The sequence below is a fragment of the Mesocricetus auratus genome, unplaced genomic scaffold (assembly GCF_017639785.1).
Source record: "Mesocricetus auratus isolate SY011 unplaced genomic scaffold, BCM_Maur_2.0 Super-Scaffold_100028, whole genome shotgun sequence".
NCBI lineage: Eukaryota > Metazoa > Chordata > Mammalia > Rodentia > Cricetidae > Mesocricetus > Mesocricetus auratus.
The window spans coordinates 25,197,565-25,222,085 of record NW_024429209.1 but is presented as its reverse complement, the minus strand read 5'-3'; the positions used below and the strand labels follow the sequence as shown (position 1 = coordinate 25,222,085).

Genomic DNA, 24,521 nt, shown 5'->3' with positions numbered 1-24,521 from the left:
TGCACTTCTCTACCATAAGTGCTCACCCCAGGATTCCACTAATGAGACCTAACCGCTGTTAACTGTACCATGTTACCTAAACCAGGAGCCCAGCTATCCCTCTAAAAATGGAGCAGTCCTGTGTCTCACCTAAGGGTGGAAAAGGATTTGAAATGGGGACTAACTTACAGGAGAGCAGATTGAGTTGGGGGAAGGTGCTACCTCACCAGCCTTCTAGAGGTATATGACCCTGCTTCCTCCAAATATTTCCTAAAGGTGGAAGTTGCTGGTCTCACACTGGCTGTTCAGACTCTTTCTTAGGAAGCATCCTTGTAGGGTGGAGGAGCTCACACCTTAGATCACACATTTTATATTCAGGTGTAAAACAATAGGAAAGGGAGTGCTCCAATTCAGACTTCAATGTCAAGTTACTGTCTCTCCCCAGTCAGTTGTTCTTGGGGACTCAGATCGTTGCCTACCACAAGGATTCCCATGTCCAACACCCCTGTGTCAGTAGTTTCTCACTGCCCTGGTCCAAAGAACCAGGCATCAAATAACTGTCTGAACAGCAACTGGGTTTTATGGAATATGTTGGGGAAGTGGAGCAAAGAAACCTGGGCAGATCAGAGCTAAGCTTTTGATGAAAGGCTCACAAAACCAAGGAAAAAAATCTTTCCCCAAATCATCCCCAGGAAATATGAATTATCCCTCTCCTCTTTGGAAAGTCTACATTGTTGCTAGTCAGTAAATTCTTCAGAGGTGAGAAGACCCACCCTCTTTATGGAACAAAACTGAACATAATAGTGCAGGTGAAACATTTTCTGTAGACTGTGACCTGAATTTCAGATGTCCTGAAGATGAAGAATCTTGTATGGAAAGAGACAGACCTCTCAGAGGTTCTGTATAAACCTTGCAAAGAAAAGATACTAAGAAGAAAGCAGTGTTCATAGCAGCCCTGAAAGCAGCTTCGAGACTACACACTCAGGCTACACACAGGATGCTGGCACCCACCTCCTCAGGCTCTTCCTCTCGAAGGCGGCTAGGTTTGGTGTAGTCTAGGGGACGGTCCCACTCATCCTGGCGGGAGGCCTGGCTGGACTGGGGTGAAGTCATGGAGCTGCTGGGGGCACTGGTAGTGTTCTGGCGCTGAGAGACATCAGGAGACTTGACACCAGGGCTGCTACTGCAGCTGCTACTGCTGGGAAAAGCGTTTTCCCGCTTGCGGTGTTTATGCATGCTTAAGTCCAGAGTTCCATTTTCATCTACCTCAATGTCCACAGCCTGTAAATATGAAGGATAAGATTATGGGCTGGCGAACTGAGACCCTTCCTGAGAGTGTCTCCTGGTCAGAACACTGACTCTCTTAGAAGGAAACAGTGATCTGCTGAGAGGAAAGAACCACATCCTCACCTCATGAAAAGAGGCCCTACAGCCTCTCTCTCCTCTACAGATTAGGAAGCTGACCCTTGAGACCATCACAAGTTTGAGAGGGAACAGGTCCTTGACTCCAAAACGTGTCAGTCACTACATGGCATAAGCCTGACCTTGAGTTGCACAGCCCACCAACTCTTTTCATGGCCACTCATCTACTCTTTAGGTTATCTGAGCCATAACCAAAGGGACAAAAGGTAATAAAAAATATCAACTAAGGGATAGAGAGATGTCTTGGTGGTTAAAAGCATATATCGTGCCCAGCAGAGAACCAGGTTTAGTTCAATTCCCAGCACCTATTCCAAGCAGCTCACAACAGCTTATAACTCCATTTCCAGGTTATCTGATGCCTCTGGCCCTGAGCACCTGCACACACATGATGCGTACAGACTCATGCAGTCACACACATATGCACATAAATATTTTTAAAAAAACATCAGCTAGTTCCCTGCTGCTCTTGGCACCAGCCATTTTCTTGCTGCAAATGTCTCAGTATAAACCCCACCTATTCTTCTCTCCCCAGAGGGCTTCAGCAGGGTATGCTCACTTTGCTGGGGAGGTCCTGTGGCTTTGTGCTGAGGTTCTCTGGCATCTCCCAGCATCGAGTGGAGAGGTTCAAGATGGCAGTGGCAGCCATGTGCGCAGCCTCGGCATCGTGAGAGTAATCGAAGCCTGCAGAAGAAGATAAAGTACTCTCATAAAGCCACCGGGAGATAGGACTACACCTGAAGGAGGTGACTTTGGTAAAGGTTGAATGCTAAAAGGGAACATCCCAGATTAACATAGATGAAGACAGCAGACAAATGGGGAGAGAGCTAGGTGTCAGAGCACAACATTCCAACATTATCACACACTCCTCCTACTGCTCTTGTCTCCAGTACTGAAAAGGCATCTCATTTCTGATCTCATGAAAATGTGGGCAGAAATAATAAAATTCTAGAAATATTCTCAACGGATTTGGTAATTTCAAACAAGCAAAAGCCTTGTCCACCAACAAATACTTAGAGGCTAGATAATTCTGTAAATAAGATGCATATTCGGAATCCCATATACATGGAAAATTTTGTTCCATCATACAAAAGATGTTGCTAAACTTTTGGTCCCCAATAATTATTACTACCTTAATAAAGCAACAAGGCCATAAGTAGGATACCATAATTGAAGATATAGTGTTATCTTTTCTATCAGTTATGCTGCATCTTTAAAATCATTCTCAGAGTAATCAAGAAACCACTGGTATTTCCAGAAAGATCCAGACAAGTGGAAAACTTATTTTGAGCCCCTCCCCAGCAATGTCATCACAGGCTCTAAGCAAGTGAGTATGCTTGGAGACATGAGCATGCCCAGCAGAGTCTGCTGGAGTCCAGAAAAGACTCATCCCAAGGGCCATTAACTCTAAGAACTGTAATCCTAACAAACTAGAAACTTGTCCCTGCCATCTGTGGAGTTGACAAGGTCAACTGGGAAATGTCTGGATCCCTCCAGTGCACTGGGTACTTTTCCATCTTTCATGCATTTCCAAGGCTAACCACAAAGAAGTGAAGTAAGTGGCAGAAAACGGCAGGGATGATTATTCTAGAACATTTCCAGGAATTACTTTTGACAGTATAATTGCCCTTGAAATGTGTGGCTAATGTCATAGACAATTCCATTTCCAGTAAGATTGTCCTTATTCAGGAAACCAAGAAGCTTCCTGCCACGGTACCACCCTGCTCTGCTGGACCCTCCTTAGAGGTAATGCTGGAAGTGAACACCATAGGGCAGACCATATCAGTGAAGTGATTCCCAAGCCTCTGGACACACACACCCATAACAGACCCACGTTTTTCTTCATAAATAATTAGGAAACACATAAAGGTTCAAAGTGGACATGGGCAAGATGCAGGTCCTAAGGAGGCCACAACTGCCCCACTGGGGCAGCTAAAGAGGGGGTGAGGACTAGGCCCACACCCTATCCCTCCGAGCTCCCAAGAGAATCCCTCCCCCACCGTCCCTCTCAGGAGCAATGTGAGAGGAGAGACCTTAAACAATTCTCCCCAACTTACATTGGAAGGCTTTGGGTGAGGTTTCGCTGGTCTGAATCTTTGGGGCAAGCATACGTTTGCCAAAAACCTGAGCATCAAAACTTGCGTAGTCAAAGGTGACTTTGGAGAACTTCTCCAGCTCCTTGGCCAAGTTGGCCCTGGGCGTGGCGGGAGCCACATTGGGTCGGTAGCTCCCATAAGGAGGAACCTCAAGCTGCTTCACAAAGCACATGGGCCTGGGGTATGAGACAGAGATGCAGATCCTGTGAGGCTGGGAACCCAGAGACCCCATGCTACTTCTCCCTCCACCCTTCAATGGTCCAAGCCAGGACTTCATGCAGTCAGGTGATAAGGAAAACAAAGGGAGATATACACACACCCAAAACCCTGCCCCTAATGTTTGGTTAGAATTCTGCTTTCCAGGGTGAAGGGCCCCTGAAACAGATTTATAATCAGTGTGAATAAATGCCTACAAAGAGGGAACAATAGAACCCAAAAAGAAATAGTGTGCTCTCATGCTAGTAGTAAGCCAGAGTAGCAAGCATAAATTTCCCTCAAAATGTAAAAGAGCAGGTTCCAATAGCTTAGCTACACAATCAGTGAGAGTTTCTGAACAGGAATCTCAGAGTGGAGGGGAAATGGAAGAGGGAAGAGAGCTCCAGCAAAAACCCCCAGCTCTCCTTGTTCCTGTGTGGAATAGCCAATGACTTCAGTGATCAATGGTACTTGGAAATGATGGTGAGAACTTCTGAGAACTGGTTGCCTCAGAAACTTGAATGTTGGCATAGAGAGAAAACCAGCAAGTTGACACTGTAAGATCACTCTTATGCTCCTGTGACGATCACATTAGAGCACTGGTGGGGTGGGCCCTGTGTGGAATGAAATCCTAGTCTGGACACTAGCTCAGCAACTCCTGGTGAAGTTGCAAGAGCAAGACTATCTAATACCAGCAAGAAGACATTTAATTTGACCTCGAAGTTGGTGACATTCTTTGGTGAAAGGATCAGCCAGAAACTGACAAAAAAAAAAACTGGAAGGAAAAACAAGACAGACAACTGTGCTACCTGGGACCCACAAGGTCAAAAGTATCTACGGGTGGGACACAAGTACTCTACAGAACAGAAAAGTAAGTCCCTACCCCCTCAAGCTGTGGTTTATGACTGAGGGCCCCTCTGGAGTAGGCCAGAGAATGACCAGGTTATGGCATTGCCAAGGAAAGCAGTCAAGAAGGAAGCCTGTGGTCAGGGGTCCTGCAAGGAGGCAATAGTGCCTTGTCAGCCAGTGACTGGCGTTGCTGAGGACATGGTCTTGTTTCCCACACTACATATGAGAAGAGAAACATGGAGCAGGAGTTCAAGAACCAAGAGAGGAGTTGTGAGTTCTATATCCTCAGGGAAATGGAGAGCTATGTATCCTGCTAGTGAGGACCAAAGGTGTACCCTCAGTGTCTCGAATGAACCTATAGTCCCCATCATGGAACTATGGTTGACTTCAAAGAAGTGTTTGAAGACAAGCCAACCAGGAATGCTGTCTTAGACATGACCCCAAGCATCTGGCCTTATTTGTAACACCCATTTTCCAAGGTTACCTGTATGGAGAGTCATTAGGCAGATATGTTCTGGTTGCTGTTTAGAAGGCCCCTAAATGACAACATACACTCACATGCACTTGAACACATGTGTGGACTTTCCCATTTGGGTGTACATATATAAAGAGCATGCAGGCATGCACACACCTACATGCACCTATGCCTTCTATTGTCTCAGATGCTTAGTACCCACAGGAGGCAGCACTTAGGGGAGCAAGTCCTGTGCCCTTCTTCCCTTTGCCCTAGGATAGGATCCATTCTTAGGTGGGGAGATATAAGGACAACTAGGTGCTCCCTCTTTAGTGAGGCCCTCAACTGATGCAGTCTTCTATCTCCACGTACTAACACTGAATAATTTCACTGACCACATCAGGAGAATGAAAGGCAGAACACACTGTGGCTAAGGCTGGGCAGCTGTTTGCACCTTGGATGAGGCTCTTTGAGGGCAAAAGATGTGTCCTGTGTGCCAAGAAGCATATGCATACCACACAGCCCTAAATTGAAGTCTCTGCTGACACTCCTTCAGTTTAGCAGCTTATCTCACCCACCTGAGGATCCGATCTGAATTGGAGTTATTTTTGGGAGGATCTCCTGTCTGCAGTTGCTGCTTCTCATGAGATTTGGCTAATTTTTCAGCAGCAGCAATGGGACACCCAGACAAACTAGAGGAAGGAAAAGGAGAGACATCTGAGCCTTTTTCTCCAAGATAATGTTTGTACTAGGTTGCCAAATATGTGGCCCTGGGAGCAACACCATTCAGATACAAGAGCTCTAGGCACATAAAGCCCAGAGCTGGTAACACACCTGTCATTTCTACAGGACAGATTGTCCATCCAGATCTGTCTTAAACCCTCAAAGGACAAACTTCTTGGCCATTTCTATTTGAGATAATTCACAGAAAATGAAATATACCCTAAAGTTCTACAAACTGTGGACAAAGGATTCTTCTAAATGCATAGATGCCAAACTCAGCCCTCTTCTCCTTCTCCCTCTTCTTCCTCATCTCTCTCCCCTTTCAGTGCCTGGGCTGAGTTCTAGAACCATGTCTACATATTCTGTAGGATATCTCAGGGAAATAAAAGAATACACTCAGGCCACAACCTGAGTACTGCTCCTGGAGTACACTGGCCCTCCCCAGGATCTACTGTGAGCTCAACTATCAGCTTCTGGGCCAGCACATCTCTAGGGAACTCAGACTCTTTTCCAACAAAGTGACCTCTAAAAGCCCAGGTACTCCTCCCAACTAACTAAGCCCAGTCAGACCTTGTCAAGCTTATAACACTCTTGGTGTGGCACGTTCCTCTCTTGGATAAGAAGATAAGACAGCAAACAAATCTGGACAATAGCCTGGAAGCCCCATGTCTGCCTGGTCTCAGCACTCCCTCAGGGTAACTCTGGGCGTTGACATCCTACTTATGTCCGAGTTTGTCCTTTCACCCATGAGCAAGAGCTAGAATGTAGAGGTTTTCTGAAAATGGGCAAGACACAAAGTCTCCACTTTCTCTGATCACAACAATAGCAGACTTCTCCTATGATCGCCTCAAATCACAGGGCACTTGCAGCAGCACCAGCCGCCCCTTCAGCTGCCACCTGCCAAAGCATGTCTGTCCAGAACCCATCCCAGATAAGGGCTCAAGGCCCAGGCAGGGACGCATACTACAGGCCCAGACCTAATTCACTACCACGTCCCAGCTCAGTTCACTACCTTCTGTGGGTATTGCGGTTGCTGTTCACATGGCCTTGGCCCGTGCAGCCAGGAGTGGGGCACTTCAGCACATTTTCATGCATGGCCAAGACTGTAAGAAAACCAGGGAAAACAAATAATGAGAGCAAGCATGACCATAATGGAGAACAGCCCAAGGAAAGTGCAGGAGTCCTGTATAAAGGCTGCAACTGTGTAAGCAGGGCACCATAATGAAACTCAGTCAAGCATGCCCTGCCCACTTGGACCCTGCCTCCCATAGAAGAAACTAGAATCTAATTTCTGTTTCACAGCTCTGACTTAATTTTCATAAATTCTGCTTCTAGTCTAAGAATAAGGACAGACATCCACATCCTAAACTTTTAGAACAAAGAGACAACTGTGTGAAGGTCTCCATCTGTCCAGCTCAGGGAATACAGACAACCCCTCCCACAGTATGTATTTATTTAGTCTTCTGACTCAGACTTATATCTGTAGGTGAACACTTGAGCAGACTGTCCCCTGCCTTATACCACACGACCCTGTCTTTGGGCTAACCCTGAATGGAGCTACTCACTCTCTGGAGGGATTCTATCCTTGTGGGGGCAGCCAGACAGGCTGCGGTGATGAGGGTACAACCCAGTAACGTGGCCAGTGCCATCACAGCCAGGTGTCGGACACTTGATCTCACGCTTCTCCACCCTGGAAGGATCTAAAACACATAGGACATATTATACAAAGCCAGGAGACTGGGAAAGGAGAGGTAGGGAAAGTTCCTGTCTCCACTTTTACCGACTGAAGAAAGACAGAGGCTGACAGTGAGGCAGCTCTAGAAAAGCTGCTCCAAAGCCCAAGGAACAACCCTTCCACCCCATACAGCAGAATAGACAGTAGCTGTCGTGTAGGCAGTATGTAAGACTTGCAGGTAAAGTATCTATCAACACCCCTGAGAAAAGGAATCCTTGAGGCTTGACAGAAAGACGATGACATGTTATGTGGCTTATCCAAAGCTGTATCACTAATAAATACCTCAGCAGAAATATAAACTCCAAATTTCAGTTGCCAACCTCATCTCTGCAGACCTGTGTTGGCCACTAAGTGTGGAGATCAGAAGGAAATGGAATCCTCATGATGTCTCAGAGAAACATCTTTTTGATAGACCATGCCAGAACCAAGCTCAGAAATCCAGCAGAGGAAAAAAGGCCTGTTCAGTCGCTCCAAGTTCAAATGGGTAGGAAGTCATATTTCTACAAATCCAGGCAAGTGGTGGTGTTCTGAGGGACTCAACCCTGTGCCTGACCTGATTCCAACAATCCTAATGTCTACCCCTCCACATGTCAATATGTGTATGTTCCCATAGTTTAAAGGTGTTGTCTGGTGTCCTGTGTATTTAATCCTGAATTGCACCTGGCCTCTAATGTTTATCCAAAGGTGGAAATCTATGAAATATCTAGGCTTGGTGATATCAGGCATTCAGTGTCCCACCAAAGCCTTCTGTTTTTGAGGGACCTAAAGTCTGAAAAATCTCAAGCTCCCATACCTATCCTAAATTTGTCTCACCATCAATCTATGCACCCTGATACCTGTGTCCTCAAGCCCTAGCTTTGACAATACTGGCTTAATTCTGCCCCTCAAATTGTTACCCCAGTCTGACTCACCCTTAAGGGTATCACTTCAAGAGCAATTATCCACATCTACCTCACCCAGAAAACATGTTCCCAATCAATTTGTCATCTGATCTTACATCATATCTCAAGAAATGTGTCCTCTGACCAAAGGGATTAAGCCTGGGCTGGTTTAACCCCCAGAAACAGCTGACCTGACAAAGGTTAACTCTTGAATCCCAGGCATCAGCCTGGGAATCCAGCATGGGACTGATCAAGACCCCCTGAATGTGAGTGTCAGTGAGGAGGCCTAGGTAATCTATTGAGCCTTGGGCAGCAGATCAGTACCCATCCCTAGTATACACACGGACTTTGGACTCCCATCCAACAACGTGAGGTGCACTCTCACCCTGAACTCTTGGGGAAGGGTCTAGGCCCTGCCCTATATGAAATGACAGACTATGGACACCCCCATGGAGGGCCTCACCCTCCCTGGGGAAATGAGGGGATAATGGGGGTTGGGGGGAGGGCACAGGAGGAGGGGAGGGAAAGGGAGAGGGACCTGGAACTGACTTGTGAAGCAACCTTGTTTCTTATCTAAATTTAAACTGAAAAATAAATTTAAAAAAAAAAAGAAATGTGTCCTCATGTCTCCACCAAACTCCTGCTGAATCCTCATTCCTGTAATTTTCTTACTGTAGTCTGTCTTCCCATGACCCAAGTGTGCCTCCCAGGGCTTCTTACATATATGTTCCCCACCTTCTTGGTTCCTGACTCCAGTGTCTGAATTACCTCTCCCTTGCACAACCTCTCTCCCTCTCCCTCTCCCTCTCCCTCTGTCTCTCCCTCTCCTTGACGTCCCCATCCCTAGCATCAGCTAACCCTTCCTAGAAGCAGGCTGTGGAAGGGCACAGAGTTTGATACATAAAAGAAAGTTTTTCCTGGGACAAGGAAAAAGGAGACAAGTCAGGACAGTTCCCTGATCTTAAAGTAGAGCTATCAGACCAAGGAAAACCCAGGGTAACTCAGAGTTGGCTTATTCAAGGCCTGGCCTTCTGGCATTGTGAGGCTGACTCTCCTGGAGAGAAGCTCCATACACCTGCTCTGAGCCAAGGAGGCACTTGAGATGAGTAGATAGCAAGCAGCACACAACCAGCCTGCCCTACAAATCTGGTGCTCATGTATAACTATGCTACACCGTTTGTTCAGAGTCCGTCCTTAGACCTGACTTCCAACTTCCAGCCTCCCTCTTATATCAATCCAGACTAAATCCCTTCCACTAGCCCAGCCTGACCACCCTCTCTTAAACATCAGCTACTTAGTGATACTAGGAGATTCTGCCCTTAAGCCCAGACTTTAGAGAGAAATCCAAGTACAACACAGAGCTAGCAACAGTCTGTGACCTCCAGAGGAGCATGGGAGAGATGTCTCAAGTCAGCTAAAGGTCCCAACTCCATGGAGAACATGCTCAGTATGATCAAATATGGCATCAAAAAACAACTTTCAAGGGCTGAAGTCATTAAATGTCAGGTTCTGTCACTGGACAATCAGATTGGCAGGATTATGGCTAAGTGGCACAGTAGTTAGGGTATCAGCCCTCCTGCCTTCCTTTCTCTCTCCTAATTAGCCCTTTCTCATACATCTCAGCTCATGCATCTCTCCAAATCATCCTACATGAAACAGTATAAAGCCCATATCCTCAATCTTTGTCCCAAGTTCTGAGGTTATTTGTCTTTGAATGCTTCTCAATTTTTCTTCCACTCTAGCCTATAAGGGCTTCAAGCTATGTTTCTCTCCAATCTTCACTGCACCCCTCAGTAAGATTTATGTCCCTAGTAACGGGATGACAGGGTGGGTGATCAGAGCAAGCCACTTTAGCCTACCTTTGCTGTAGCAGCTCTTCCTCACCACATCCAGGGGCTTTGCCACCTTCCCTGGCTCTCCTGGGCCCAGATGGCCCTGCTCAGCAGGCAGGCAGCCTGGCTCACAGACAGCGCGCACCTGCTCAGCCTTCAGGGCGATGGCCTGCTCCAGAAGGCCCAGATTCCCACGGGTCATCATGTCATACATCTCTGACTCATCTGTGACTGCTGACTTCTGGGAGTGCGAGTCTTCATCCTTGTCATCATCAGAACGGACCTCCACAATGACTGAATACTCAGGCTTGGGACTGGATAGCTCTGGGCTTCGGAACTCAGAGGAAGACTTCTGGGCAGAGGTATGGGAGGTATCCTCCCCAAAGATTAAATTTGGAGTTGTTTCTTCCTCCTCTTCCTCCTCCTCCTCCTCTTCCTCCTCCTCCTCCTCTTCTTCCTCCTCCTCTTCCTCCTCCTCCTCTTCTTCCTCTTCCTCTTCTACCTCCTCTCCTTCTTCTTCCTCCTCCTCCTCTTCCTCTTCCTCCTCCTCCTCCTCCTCTCCCTCCTCCTCATGACCTAGGACACCTTTCTGCTTGCTTGACTCTTTGCTGATCATATCCTCCAGAGACTGAGGGCATGGCTCCTGGGAACGTTCACTGGTGACCTCAATGACCTCCTCCACATCCTCTGGGTGTATAAAGAGGTCCTTTTCATCCTCTTCATTGGTGGCCCCTATTGCAGCCTCATCCCGAAGCTGATGAACAACAGCAGGGTCCAACTTAGCTACTGGGACTGAGTCTTCCTGCACAAGGGTCTCCTCAGCAATTTGGCCCAGATTTAGAAGAGAAGTTGCAATGATTCCCTGGTAGCTGCTGTAACTGCCCTTGGAGAAGCCAGAAGGGCTGCTTGTGGGGTTGGATCCAAAATGGGGTTTGATGAGGTTTTTTCCTGCATAAATCAAGAAACACCATGAGGGCTAGAGGACAGCATGAAGAAATGTTTCCAGGTCTCTGCTGCCAGCAGCAGCCATCCCTCCACCTAGCCCCACCAGCCCACCCTCAACAGAAAACAAGGAAATGAAGTGTAAGCTATCATGTCAGTCTTATGCCTGAATCCAAAAACCATGGGGAATCATTTTTAGCTTAAGATTACTTTGATATTTTTCAATTCATGTTCCTCTTCTATCACTTATTTTCTCAAATAGATAGATCTTCATTTTATACAATAGAACTTAAAGAGAAAAATTCAGATAAGAAGTAATTTCATAATTGAAATCATTTATTTTTAAAAGGAAATTAATTTAAATATTTTAAACATAATAACAGATCTTCTCACTACATGCTGTCCCTGTGGAACTCATGAACCAGTAACTTAGCAGCAATAAGAGCCAGCACTGCCATATAGTATCCCAAGAAGCAGGTGAGTTGGGAATCTTTTCTACCTGGAACATACACTCACTTGAGTCCCAAAAAGGAAACCAGTGAGGGCTCCACATAGATTTCTTCAAAAATATGGTAAAACTCTATCCCAACAGTTCAAAGTCAGCTGATTCCAGTAGCTTGGGAAGACACAGGACCCTCAGCTGCCTTCTTTCCTCTCTTGGCTTCTAAGAGCAGTCCACCTTCAGAAGCCTGATCCATCTTAAACTGAAGTGTTTCCTTAGTACCTGCCCTTGTAAATCCAAAGTAAACCCAAGCCAGTCAGCTCTCAGGAGCCAGGCATGGTGGGCTCTGCCTAAGAGCCTCTCACAGACAGAGACATGGCATGCACTATGTTTTTATTTCTCACACACGTGGAGGCACGCCTATGAATCAAACTTTTGAGAGTGCATGGGAGCACCAGATCCATGTCCAGATCCACCTTCCCATCTCTCGACTGCTCACAGTGTTCACACACTACAGTGCCCCACACCCACACCCCCATCCTGGGCAGGCCTCTCTTCCAGGAAGCTGCACATGTCAGGACAAGACATTCCTTGTTCTCAAGACAGCTTTCTGCACTGAGTTGAGCTCCCCCTACCCCCCTCACAAGCTGCAATTCTCCAGGGCCACACTAAGCAGCCTTTATTCAAAAGAGAAAGAGCAACATAGTACCTTCAGCTGGCTGGGGATGATGAATCTCCTCCTGTCCTGACATCTCAGCCTCAGTCTCCTCCAGGGGTCCTTCTGATTCATCCGAAACAGAGGCGTCCTTCACCTCAGCATCCTCACTGCCATCACTGTCCATTCGGTAGCCTTCATCTAGAGCCAGCCTCAGAGGGTGTGACTTCCTCTTCGATACCAGGTGCTCAGCCTCAGCATCCTCCAGTTTTCGCTTCTTGGCCAGAGGGCAACTCTGTAAGCTGAAAGGGAAGATGGGTGATGCCAAGAGCCAGGCCAGCTCCCTGAAATACCCAAGAGGACATTCTAAGGGTCCCTCTTTCTATAGCCATTCTTAAATGGAAGCCTCAAATGCTAATGTATTTAAATTTTTACATCTAATTACACACATCTAAAAGTTCCTGATTGTGTTTTAAATTGCATTACAGTGAGCCAAGTCTACAAATTGAATGAGAACTCAGACCCCACTGGTCTGGACTGCTACTCTTGAAACCATTCCTTAGATCAAACCACTATCCCAGATGTACTCCCAAGTTTATCTCAGCCCATTTCCTCCCATACTAGCCCTTTCCTTCTCCACCTTCAGACTTCCACACCTATACCCACCCAGGAATGTCCACTGGGAAACCTGGCTGACCACTGGGAATGACTACACTGACAGCTGTAGCTTACACTGTCTCTCTCATGTGCACAAGGCTACACCCAAGTCCTGAAATAGTGCCTTTGGAAAAACAAAGGTGTCAAGGACAGGTAATATACCACACCTCTTGGCACACTCCTGGCCAGGCTCACCTCAGTGAAGGCACCACAGAAACACAGACCAGTGGGAGGACACTAGGGCTTAGAAAGGTCAGGTCAGCCTGGCCTCAGTAGTCACAGACAAAACAGAAAGTTTTTAATGCACAAAAGAACCCAGATCTGGCAAGAGAACCCCAAACCTCCTTCCTTGGAGCCTTTGAGGCTACTGGAGGACCTCTTACCTTCGATGTCTGGAGTACTTGCCCCGGACATGTCCCGAACCAGTACATCCTGGAGTAGGACAGCTGAAGGGAAAAGCAGGAGAGATCACCTTAGGTATTAAAACCTGGGTCTCACCCTGAAGAACAAGAAAGGCTCACCAAATGATTCATCTCAAGATGGACACTGGCAGTTTGCTGAGAATTAGTGAAATAACTCAGCCATTTAAACAAATGAAGAGCTAGTTACAATTTTACAAATGTGTTTTAATTAAAGTTATATACATATAAGATGGGTTCATTTTCCCACAGTAGACACTCCACCAGCTTCCACCAGGCTTTCAGGAGACTTGGAATGCAAGTACCACCTTTCTAAAGGAGACTCATGACTTGTCTGACCCGAGTCCAGAGCACAGAAAGCAGACTTCTCCATGTTCATCACTGGTGCTGTGGTGCCTCAGCATCCAGGCCTATAGTTTGTACTCCCAGTTCTGGGGCTGCCAATCAAGAAGGAGTCTGTGTGGCCCAAGACAAAACCACAGCTTGTAGGAGTGACCCTGCTCTAGTACTCACTGCCTGGTGTAGGTTCCTGCTTCCACATAGGAAAGGAAACCAGGGGGCTAATGCACTAAGAGATGCCCATCCTGCCTGGTAGAAAACTTGTTGGCTGCACAAATAACCCATTTCTAACAGAATTGCTAATGTGAACCAGAGTTCCTATCTGGGGTCAGTATTGGTTCTCCTAAAATACAGCCCACCTTCTAAAAATCTGCAAAGGGAGGCAGATAGGGAGTGGCTCTTTGGACCTATGGAAGGGGCTACTCCACCTCTGTCTGGATACTCCTGGTAGTTTCCAGGAGGAAAAAGCAAAAGGCATTTTATCAGCTTTATTTTCCAGATGGGGAATTATTGCTGCCTCTGGCTGGCCTATTATAAAATCCAGTTCACGTTTGCTTTCACTCTCTCAAGAATTAGCTTTGAGACTTTTCACAAACAGTTCCTTGTTGCTGGGATTTGAAGCTGAGGTCCCATTAGTCAATTAATCACTTAGTTAATCAGGCAATTAGGCAACAGCTGCTGTGTAGGCCTGTAGGGCACTGGCATTGACCCTGTCTCACTTGCTCCAAGTTACTCTGGTACCCAACTTAGAAAAGTACAGAAAAGGTCCCCAGCCAGGTGGGCTTGCACCTTCCCACCCAACTCTGAGCCCAAGTACACGAAGCTGGCAAGGCCATCTGGACAGAAACTGGAAACTCCTTAGACATAGAAACCGGAAACATCAAGCAGAGTGACATGAGATCCAGCCAGGGCCTCCTGATACTGTAATGGGAGCAGACATCAGTCTTAAGCCTTCCAGGGTAATCTGTGAGCACACAAGAGCACCCAGTAGTATACACTAGCATCAATGCCCTCTTATAAGACTATGTGAGAATCTTTGGCCATCTATGAGCACATATGAGTACTTAGAGCACACTGAGGATTCATGGGCACTATCATCTACTAATGCCTCCAAACTCCTAGGGTTGGGCAGAAGTAAGTGCTACAGGCTTCCTGAGTCTTCTATACACAGTAGGAGAAGAATCAAAGCCAAAGTGATACTTCCTCTGACAGTTGGTGCCCATGTGTGCTCATACAGCCATAGGCGTTCATTTGTGTTCTTAGGCAATCATAGAAATACATAGACAGACATAGATATTTGTGTGTGTTCATAAGCACTCAAAAGCAAAGTCCCTGAATCCCCAAGTCTGGATGCTATGTAACCAAAACCAGGATCAGAGACACAAGGAAATGGAGCAGGTAAAGAGCAGAGGGCTAGCTGATGACCACCTCTCAATAGGCATTTTTAGACACAGCTCTAAAATATACAAACACAAGTCACAGACATCTATGAACCCAACTTTGGAGACAATCCAAATCCCAGGTTGGAGCACCATGCTCTAACTACTCCCCTTTTAAAGGGATTGACTCTCCCCAACCTTGTATTCCTCTGTCCCCTGGGCAAGAGCTAGCTAGCTATGGCTCCAAGGAGAAGGACCCCATATTGACAAAGACTGAGCTGCAGGGTACCAGCCCACTGATTTGTCTCTAAGATATTGATCCCAGTCTTCCTCCAACTCCCACCTCAGCAGAACCTCTCTGATATCCTGTAATGGATGTTGGATTCCTCCAAATACTCAAGTATATGTCAGTTCCTCCAAGGATGCAGAAGGAAAACCATTTAATCTATTTCTTCTCCTAAGAATTAGTGTTAAATTTAGGACACAGGAAAATTTATAAAAGGCCAAGATACCTTACTGGATCTTGCTCATTCTAGTCCAAGTTCCTCAGATAACCTTGTAACAACCATCCTTCAGCCTCCCAGAGAACAAATGTAATGAGAGCATTCAAGTTCCAGCCTTGAAGCTCTCTCAGGGTCCAGGCTAGGGGCTAGACAACAGGCAGGTGGTGTTTTTCTGAAAGGGGTCTGAGGGTGAGAAGGAAATAAATTGGCTCACACACTCGTTCCTCTCGTGGCTCTTTATTCTTCAAAGATGGGGGCTTTCCAGTAAAGTTCTCTCTCAAAAGCTCTCTTTAAGATTTCTCTCTAAAAGCTCTTTAAAATTCCCTAAAATTATTTCTAAAATAGTCTCCAAACGTTCCTTCTTCTAAAAGTTCTCTTGAGGTATTTTTTTTATCCCAAAAGGCTTCTTTTTATACCCACAGGCATATTTAACAACTCTCTGACAATAGGGCATGCATATGTCTCAGAGTCAGGAAGGCTCTCCCCTGGATATGATGCAAAATGTCCTGGCAAACTTAAGAGTCAGGAGGGACTTGCAACTTGTGTCAGTGTTATATCAAAGGGAAAGAGCTAAGACTATGTAGTGTGAGATCCGAAGGCTGCAGGAATTCCTTTCTCTGGGGCTTATTTGAGAATACAAAGTATATATATTCTATATACAGCCAAATTTATAGCAACAAATATTCTGGAGTTGGTACCTAGAATATTAATTGCTACGTATGTAATAAATGATAAAGGCTTCCAACACAAATGCCCTCCTAAGAGTTCTGCCTAAACTATGGAGTAGCCCAGGAGTGAGGGTATGGCAAACCGAGGAACTCTGAGCCAAAAAGGCATTAAGTCCATCACCCATGAATATTCCCACATGCAGGACTGCACTCAAAGGAGTTTATATGATTTGCACATACATGATATTCTTCTCTCAAACCATAACAACAAGACCTTTATGAGTCACAGTTTCTGTTCTGACACCCCACAGCGTGAGCTCCCACCCAAACAGAGATCTTGTTTACTTATCAGATTAGAGCTATGTTGTCCTGATAAACAGGCCCTTGGCGAAGGAAAAGAGTATGTGCCTGTAAGACATAAATGTTCTCACGTCCAGAGATTGTGTTGCACACATTTAATCACAGCACTTGGGAAGCAGGGTCAGGTAGATCTTTCTAAGTTTGAGACCATCCTAGTCAATACAGCAAGCTTCAGGCCATGCAGGACTACATAAGGAAACTCTGTTTCAAAAAAGGGCTGGAGAGATGGCTCAGAGGTTAAGAGCACTGACTGTTCTTCCAGAGGTCCTGAGTTCAATTCCCAGCAACCACATGGTGGCTCACAACCATCTATAATGAGATCTGGTGCCCTGTCTGACCTGCAGGCATATATGCTGTATACATAATAAACAAATCTTTAAAAAAATAATAAGAGTGCTCCCACCACAGCCTGTGTGGCATCAGCCAGTGTAAGCCAAGCATACTATAGATCATCCCCACATGGCACTGTGGACAGCAAACATGTAGACACACATGAACGGCACTGTCTGCAAAAATCACCAAAAGCGCCGTGTTGTTGGTTCTGAGGACCATAGTGCTAGTTTAAACTCTAATGGAGAACATTGTAGGGCCAATTTGGAGCTGAGAGAAGGTGTTTCCTCAGAGAAAACGGGAGTTTGTGGGAAAATCCAAAAGAACTTCAAGGGTACATGCCAGCAGGTGGTGAGCAATGTTCATGAAAACAGGAATACTCTCTTACCTGAGGTCTGCACCTGTTGTCTCTGGGGGTCCTGGGTTAGATAAAGAGAGGAATGGAAATACACATGCATAAGACTTAAAATTTTAGAATCATCTTTCTCTAAAAGTATAAACCTAATGAAACAACCGAGACCTTTCCAAGGACAAGATGCCCACCCTTAAAAACATCCCCTGAGGTCAATGGAGAAAGCTTCCCCCTCAGCAAAGACACACACACACACACACACACACACACACACACACACACACACACCAGGTTTTCTCTGAAAAGGACTTCAGGAAACTCTTAAATACTGCACTGAGGAACAGCCAAAGAGTCCTGAAGCCCCAGATGCCTCCTGTGGATAAAAGGCTACCAAGACATAAAGCATTTATGGTGGAATTTGTACTAGTGAGGAGGGCTGTAATACAATAATATCACCAGTTTCAGAGAGGGCAGATGCCAAGGATGGGGACCAGGCCAGACTGAGCTGTCACTCACCTCGGAGGGTCTTGGATCGTGTGCGGGCTCTCTTGTCATCACTTTCTAAGCTCATCTGCAAAGAAAAAATGACCACAATGTTAAGAAGAAGCCAGGGCTAATACCTGCCATGTCTAGAATCATCAAGGACATCTAGTCATTTTTCTGACTCAAGCTTTGATGATGATAGAAAGATTAACTACGAATGACAAGAATGGGACCAAAAGAAGCAAGTGGGGGGGGGGGTGTTAGTGATTCTTCTGGGTAGAGACCATCAGGCTTAATGATATCTCATCCATAGTTCCTAGTCCCTTGCAGGGTTCTATTCACACTGCTTCAGGTTCCTATCTGCCCACAAAAGTCTCATGTGTATACATAGTTTATATTGCAAGAGGCTCCCAGCACAGGGGGTAACACCCACTGCTCACCTTGCCAGGCAGGTACTAAGGTACAGAACATATTGCTAACCATAGATTCAACTGCTGAAGGCAGAACTAGGTCAGATTAACACAGTCCAGGGTCTGGCTTCCATGGACATTTCCTTCCTACTAGGCACAGGTTTTCGTGTTCCTAATATACTAGGGTCATATGGGTAGAAACTGGTAGACTGAGCAACACTGGCCCACACATCCTCTGGCCTGCTAAGGACTACCAAATCCATTAGAATCCTCACTCACCTAGAGAAGCCTCCATAGGGCAGCTATCCACACATGGATGGTGTTGGACCCCAGCCCCCACAGCACTTGTTGGCTGACTAGCCACTCACAGAGACCCAATGGGGGCTGGGGCCCAACAGGATGGTCCTTTGAGAAAACCTGGGAGGACCTACTATGAGGTGACAGTCATAGATACAGCATACACGAGGATGAGGGTCCCCAAGTAAATGTCATCTTGTGTCACCATGACAAATCTGAAGGAATAAATAAAACACTGGAAAGCCCTGTGATTTGGGAAGCAATCCTCTCACAGATAGCAGGATTGGGAGGGGCAGGTGTGCACCCAAGCAGAAGGGTGGCCAACGCAGACCTCACTGTCTCCACAGTCAGGAAAGATGGGAGGCAAATCAATGTCTGTCCCACACTAGATACCACCAGGACAACAAAGTTCTGTCTGGCAAATGGGGGAAGCAAGAAAATGGGATACATTGCAGAAGGAAGGGAATGGCAAGAGACAAACCTGTCTACCTTGCCAACTAGAAAGAAAGAACAGAATTCCTCACTTGGCAGATGAAATTCACAAGTGAACTTTTCCATGAAGTAGCCTAGCATACAGTGTTTTATATAATTTGTTGAAGAAGAAGAAAAATTAAAACCAGGGTAACTTATGCAACCTGTCGACTCCAGGCTGTGGAGCACAATGCTATAAGCCATGTGTTTTATAGATTTCCCATAGAATAGAGACAATTTCTATAATTTCTATTTTTAAAGCAGAGGCTCCCTGTGGACCAATTGCTCACATTTAAAGAAAAGAGAGGAGCAGGTGTCAAAAGGACAATATTACATCTATGAGCCTTCAAATGTCAATTGCACCGAGCCTGTGCACAACGCCTTCTGAGGCAGGGCACACAATGCATCTGATTGCCCCATGCCTGTGTTCAGCTGAAATGTAATCTATAGCTTTTTGTGTCAGTTTTCCCAAGGAAATTGGCAGGCATTCTGCTAGATTAAAGTATGCCTTGGCAATTTGGATTTCCTGCGGATAAATTATTCAAAGGGCAAAGAATAGAGAGGGTTACAGGGATGTGTAATGGGCATTGCTTGCAAACTGTGAGCTCCCATTGATGAAGCTAACAGCTGTGGCATTCATTGTCCTGAGCACCTTCTCTTTGCAATTTACTTGCATCAAATATTAAATGTACAAGAAGTTCTCTTCAGTGTGCATAGCTTTGATTTTAAGAAGGAAACTCCTGAACTTGTAGGAGAGAAAGCCAGGCTCTTTAATATGATGAGAGTGCATTTATAAGAATCTGGATGACTTGTGAACTCAATGCCAAGGGGCAATTTTCCTCTCAGTTCTTGAAACTGGCAGTGGTAGCTGCTGTAGAGGCATCTGGCAAAATGTGTGGGCAATTCATATGTTTCCCTTTACAAAGCACTACAGAAGATTTCTACAAACCTCGTACCTAGAGGTAGCACACCCATTAGGCTATCATGCTCAGAGAAGCACTGTGCTCAGCACTGTTCAGATTCATGGACGAATTGGCCTGGCAGTAGACCCCAAGACCTCCTGCCTGCTCCATACAGGGGTGGTCCCTGCCTATGGGGCAGCTCATTGATGCAAAGGCAGTGAGGTTCTTCTTGTTTTCCCTTGCTTTATTTTTTTTTAAACCTTTTCCTTCCTCCAAGAATAAACAAACAGGACCTCCTGTTTTTGCACAACCCACACATAACTCAATGGCCTCTTGCCTTGAGGGTAAAAGGGTCCCATTGTTGAGACAGAGAATCTTGCTCCACTGTGAGACCAGGGATCTTTCCCACGAGCAACATCTGCTCTGTTTCTCTAACAGTTTCATACTGCTGATAGACTACATCTTTAGTTCTGACATTTTATCAGTTTTTCTTTATATAGGAAAACTGTAGAAAATAATCTCCAAATGCAAATACATTGTGTTCAGCCATAGCTGTTATATTAGCCTGAAAGAACTTCGTCACCACTCAGACACTACTCTTGATTTCTTGGTATTACACTTAAGTCTCACTGGAGGGTGTTTGTTTTTGTTTTTGTTTGTTTGTTTGTTTGTTTTGCTTTGGTCTGTTCTGTATTGCTTTAGTAAAGGCAAAACCAATGACTAGCCCCCTTACATACTCACTTTCCAAAGTGTGTTGAACCTTTTCAAAGTCAAGTACCAAAATAGCAAATGCAGTAAGCAGCTGTCAAACCTACAGATTACTCCGGGCTCTGTTCTGGTTGTCTGAGGAATAAACTCAAATTCAACACAGCCAAAAGCAACAGCAAATATCTAGTCTTTAAGAAGAAATTTTGGGGCCAGGCATGGTGACACACACCTTTAATCCCAGCACTAGAGAGGGAGAGGCAGACAGAGCTCTGTGAGTTCAAGGCCAGACTAGTCCATATAGCAATTTCCAGGCCACCCAGAGCTATATAATGAGACCCTGTTTCAAAAAAAAAAAAAAAAGAAAGAAAAGAAAAGAAGGGAGGGAGGGAGGGAGAGAGGGAAGAGAAAATAATAAGCATAGTTCGGTTTTCTAGAGGTCCAGAGATTCCATAAGCTAGTTAGTTTTTGTTGACCTTCACCTTGACCTCTGAGGCCGGTTGCCCATACCCTCCAGGATGAAGGGCTCCCTACTCACATCTTACCTTTCTGCACTGATGGCCAAGAACTATCCAAGGGCAGAATATGTGCTGAAACCTAACCCTAGATGAAGGTGACCCAGCCTTAGGAGGTTTGCATATCATTCTAGGTAGGTGGTGAGGCCATTCAGGAGTGAACACTGGGATGAGGGAGCTGCTGAGCTCTGAGAGCCTGAGCGGGAATAGGGACAGTGAGCCAACAAGTGAATACCTAAGAACATCCAGGACAGACACCTCAGGATTGGGGTGAGTTGGCCCCAAAATCCAAGAGCGTCTTTGGATATCCAACTCACACTCAGTGGCCCGATGTCTGCATCCCTCTGCACACCAGCCACATCACATCTCTCTGTTCTTAACCAGCTCATCTACCAAAAGGTCCCTATCTCGTGCTGAAGAGAGCTCCCTCCTTCACAAATGTGAGGTCATTCACTGTCTCCTGCAGAGAGCTGTCCAGGGCACATCACGCAGAAAGGGCAGATGGAAGAAAGAGTGTGTAGGACATTCAAAACTATCTTAGAAGCTGGTGCTGATGGAGGAAGCCTATGTCAGAGAGAGCTGAGCAGAGCATTGGTAAGAGATTCAGGACCTCTTGACACCATGAGACATTCATTCTAGCCCTGGACTGGAAGAAGATAATTTAGTGTTTTATTTTACTTAAAATGTACTCTAGCAAGGAGTGGTAACACACACCTTTAATCCCAGCAGAATTAAAGAGAGGCAGAAGCAGACAGATCTCTGTGAGTTGGAGGCTATTCTGGTCTACACAGCAAGTTCCAGGCCAGCCATAGCTACTTAGTGAGACACTATTGTAATTTAAGAAAAACGTCGTGCTAGAAAAAGACGCCATGCAACAGGGTTCAAACCGAGGGGTTTTTTATTAAGGAAAGGGATCATAAAAGGAGAAAAGGGGAGGGAGGAGACCAGCCTCCAAGGACATGAGCAACAGGAGAGAAGAAAGATGGGCAGAGAGGGAGAGGAACAGACAGACAGAGAGGGAGAAAAAGAGAGAGAAGGATGGGATGTGGGCAGGGCCCTTTTAAAAGGGAACATAGTGAATGTGCACAGGTGGTGCTCTTAGTGGTTACAGCTGAGGGCATATCCTGTCAGAATCCCAAGGACAGTCCAGTACAGATGCCTGAATACTAACACCTATCTCTGAAAAAAAAAATGTGTTCTAATAACCAGAAAAGCTGAAAAATTAGAATAGGTTTAGGACAATTTTTAAGTCCATCATATAAATTACAGTGTTCTAATAGAGGACTAAGATTTGTGTACAACATACTTCCTCTGGAGACCTGGAGGAATGTCTGCTTCATCCCTGCTCAGGGAAAGAGTAAATATGGGGTAAAAAAGTAGCGCAAATTGGCCATCCCACAACCTCCTGCACTTGGCAGTATCCTATCCACTCCGTTGAGGGCAAAATGAAATACAATGGCTTGCCTTGTTTTTTGCTCTCCTTGTGGAAGCCAAAGGCGATGTCTTGTTCCCTGACAGTAATGTTAACCTGTGGAGGCCCAAGTCCAGGCCACCACCAGGGCAGAGAAGTGGGGCACTTCACTTAGGATTTATAAGCATCCTTCCAGCACCAGCCTTGCTTTCTCCTCCATAAAAATTCCAACAGGAACACTCAGAATCCCAATCTCATTTACTGCCCACCTCCTTTGGTGTATGAGTTCTAAGCTTCCAGGTCAGCTCATAGCCACAGAACAATGCTGAAGTTCCTTAGAAAGCAATATATATACTAATTCCTATTATCCGAACCTCATGTGCCTATGCCCCAGTAACCCACTGGGAGTCATCATAGTACCTCGTGGTTCCTTGCAGAGATATCCTGCTGTGTATCTGACAAGTAAGTAGACCAACCACCTCCTGTGGTATAGAAATGTCACCACCCATGGGGCATTATTCAGTAAATGCCTCAGGAGGGGGGGGGAGTCTTTTGGCAGTTCTAAACATGAGATCTGACTCACTCCAACCCCCAACCAAAAAATTATAACCACTGGTTAGGCTACCTGGTAAAGCAGCCACATCTGTTTCAAATTTCATAAAAGAAATTTCTTTCTTTGTTTCTTCTTTGAGACACAGTCTTGCTATGTGGCCCAAGTTGTACTTGAATTATTGGCCATCCTACTTTATCCTTCCAAGCACCAGGATTACAACTGTACCTAGCTATAAATGGAATTTGTATCTCTCCAGGGCATAATCCAACAGCATCAAGTCGTACAGCTAGAAAGGAGAGTCACCTCCCTCATTGAAGTTACTTCTCTTAAATTGTCCTTACCAGAGTCCCTTGTTCCATAACTCTAGTTGTCCACTAAGTAGTGTGTGCTTTTGGAACCAAAAGTTTTGTTCTCAGATTCATAAGTGGTTCAAGGATCACTTTCTGTGCCTAACATACCAACACATGGTTTCCCCTAACATGCCAACAAGGCCTTCTCTGACAGCCCCACACAGTCCTGAGCTATCCAACTACATGAACCATGCTGAACTCAGAGGGTGAGCACACCACTGGTCTTATTATATGGGCCACTCTTTGGTCCTCCCAATTGGGTCCTCATCTTACTCACATCCCATCTTAGGTCACTATCCCCAGCTATCCCTCTTAGTATCAGTTCTGGGCCATCAGCCCTTTTACATCCTCCCTCCCTACTGGCCTAGTCCTCATCTTTTTGTTTGTTTCTTTCTTTTTGAGACAGAGTCTCTTGGAACTGACTATGTAGTTCTGCCTTGCTGGCCTTGAACTCACAGAAGATGTGTCCAAAGTAACAATGGCTTACAGATGATGTAGTTATGAAACCTTAGTGATGCTAAGAGGGTCTGAGTGTCAGTCCTATGCTCATTACCAGCACCTGCATTTTAAACAGTCACATGTAGTTCATGGCGGGCCCAAGTCCTCTGAGCATGTAGTGCCTGGGCTGTGGGGAAACCAGAGTCCTCCTACCCCAGTCTGACCAAGCAACCACCGAAACGACTTTGCTCAGAGCCTAGATTGGGCCACTTTCATAGTCACATGATCTGACACCTGTGTCACTTGGGGAGTCCTTTGGGCTAGGGTAAGATAAAGTGAGAGAAGTAAAAAAAATTCAGTGATGGAGATAAATAACATTTTACTGTAATATTTAAGACATCAACAACATATAAGAATCAGAACAGACAAAATGTCACAATTAAATATAGAGAAAAGATGCATATTTAATATGAATCTTCAACACACTGGTAACAAGACCAAAATGAGTGGGAGTACTCAGCAAAGTGACCATAGTAGACCTGTTAAAATGTACATTTTCACCACGAGACACAAAGGAAAAATAGTATATTCTGATAGTAAAATACAAACACACTTGGATGCCATCCTGCCTTGAACTGCATGGTCTTTGCTATCTGTACTTGGAATGTCCCTATGCTGGCGGACATGTCTAGGTATTGGCTGAGACACTCAATGCAAAACCTAAACATGTCAGATAAGAAGTTGACATCTAGGGGCTGAAGAAATGGCTCAGTGGTT

The 24,521-nt window shown here is 45.7% G+C and overlaps 1 protein-coding gene across 5 annotated transcripts in view; it reads right to left on the bottom strand.

The window, feature by feature from the left end:
- Positions 1-24,521, bottom strand: part of Myt1 (myelin transcription factor 1) — a 64,499-nt gene that overhangs the window by 21,513 nt on the left and 18,465 nt on the right. For all 5 annotated transcript variants that reach the window (XM_005074567.4, XM_040733059.1, XM_040733060.1 and 2 more), the window contains exons 3-13: positions 17,726-17,780; positions 17,246-17,276; positions 13,243-13,305; positions 12,257-12,504; positions 10,191-11,111; positions 7,281-7,415; positions 6,728-6,818; positions 5,571-5,684; positions 3,456-3,670; positions 1,958-2,082; positions 991-1,260 (exon numbers count right to left, since the gene is read on the bottom strand). In XM_005074567.4, the coding sequence (XP_005074624.1) occupies positions 991-1,260; positions 1,958-2,082; positions 3,456-3,670; positions 5,571-5,684; positions 6,728-6,818; positions 7,281-7,415; positions 10,191-11,111; positions 12,257-12,504; positions 13,243-13,305; positions 17,246-17,276; positions 17,726-17,780 (2,268 nt within the window). The remainder of the gene's footprint in view (positions 1-990; positions 1,261-1,957; positions 2,083-3,455; positions 3,671-5,570; positions 5,685-6,727; positions 6,819-7,280; positions 7,416-10,190; positions 11,112-12,256; positions 12,505-13,242; positions 13,306-17,245; positions 17,277-17,725; positions 17,781-24,521) is intronic.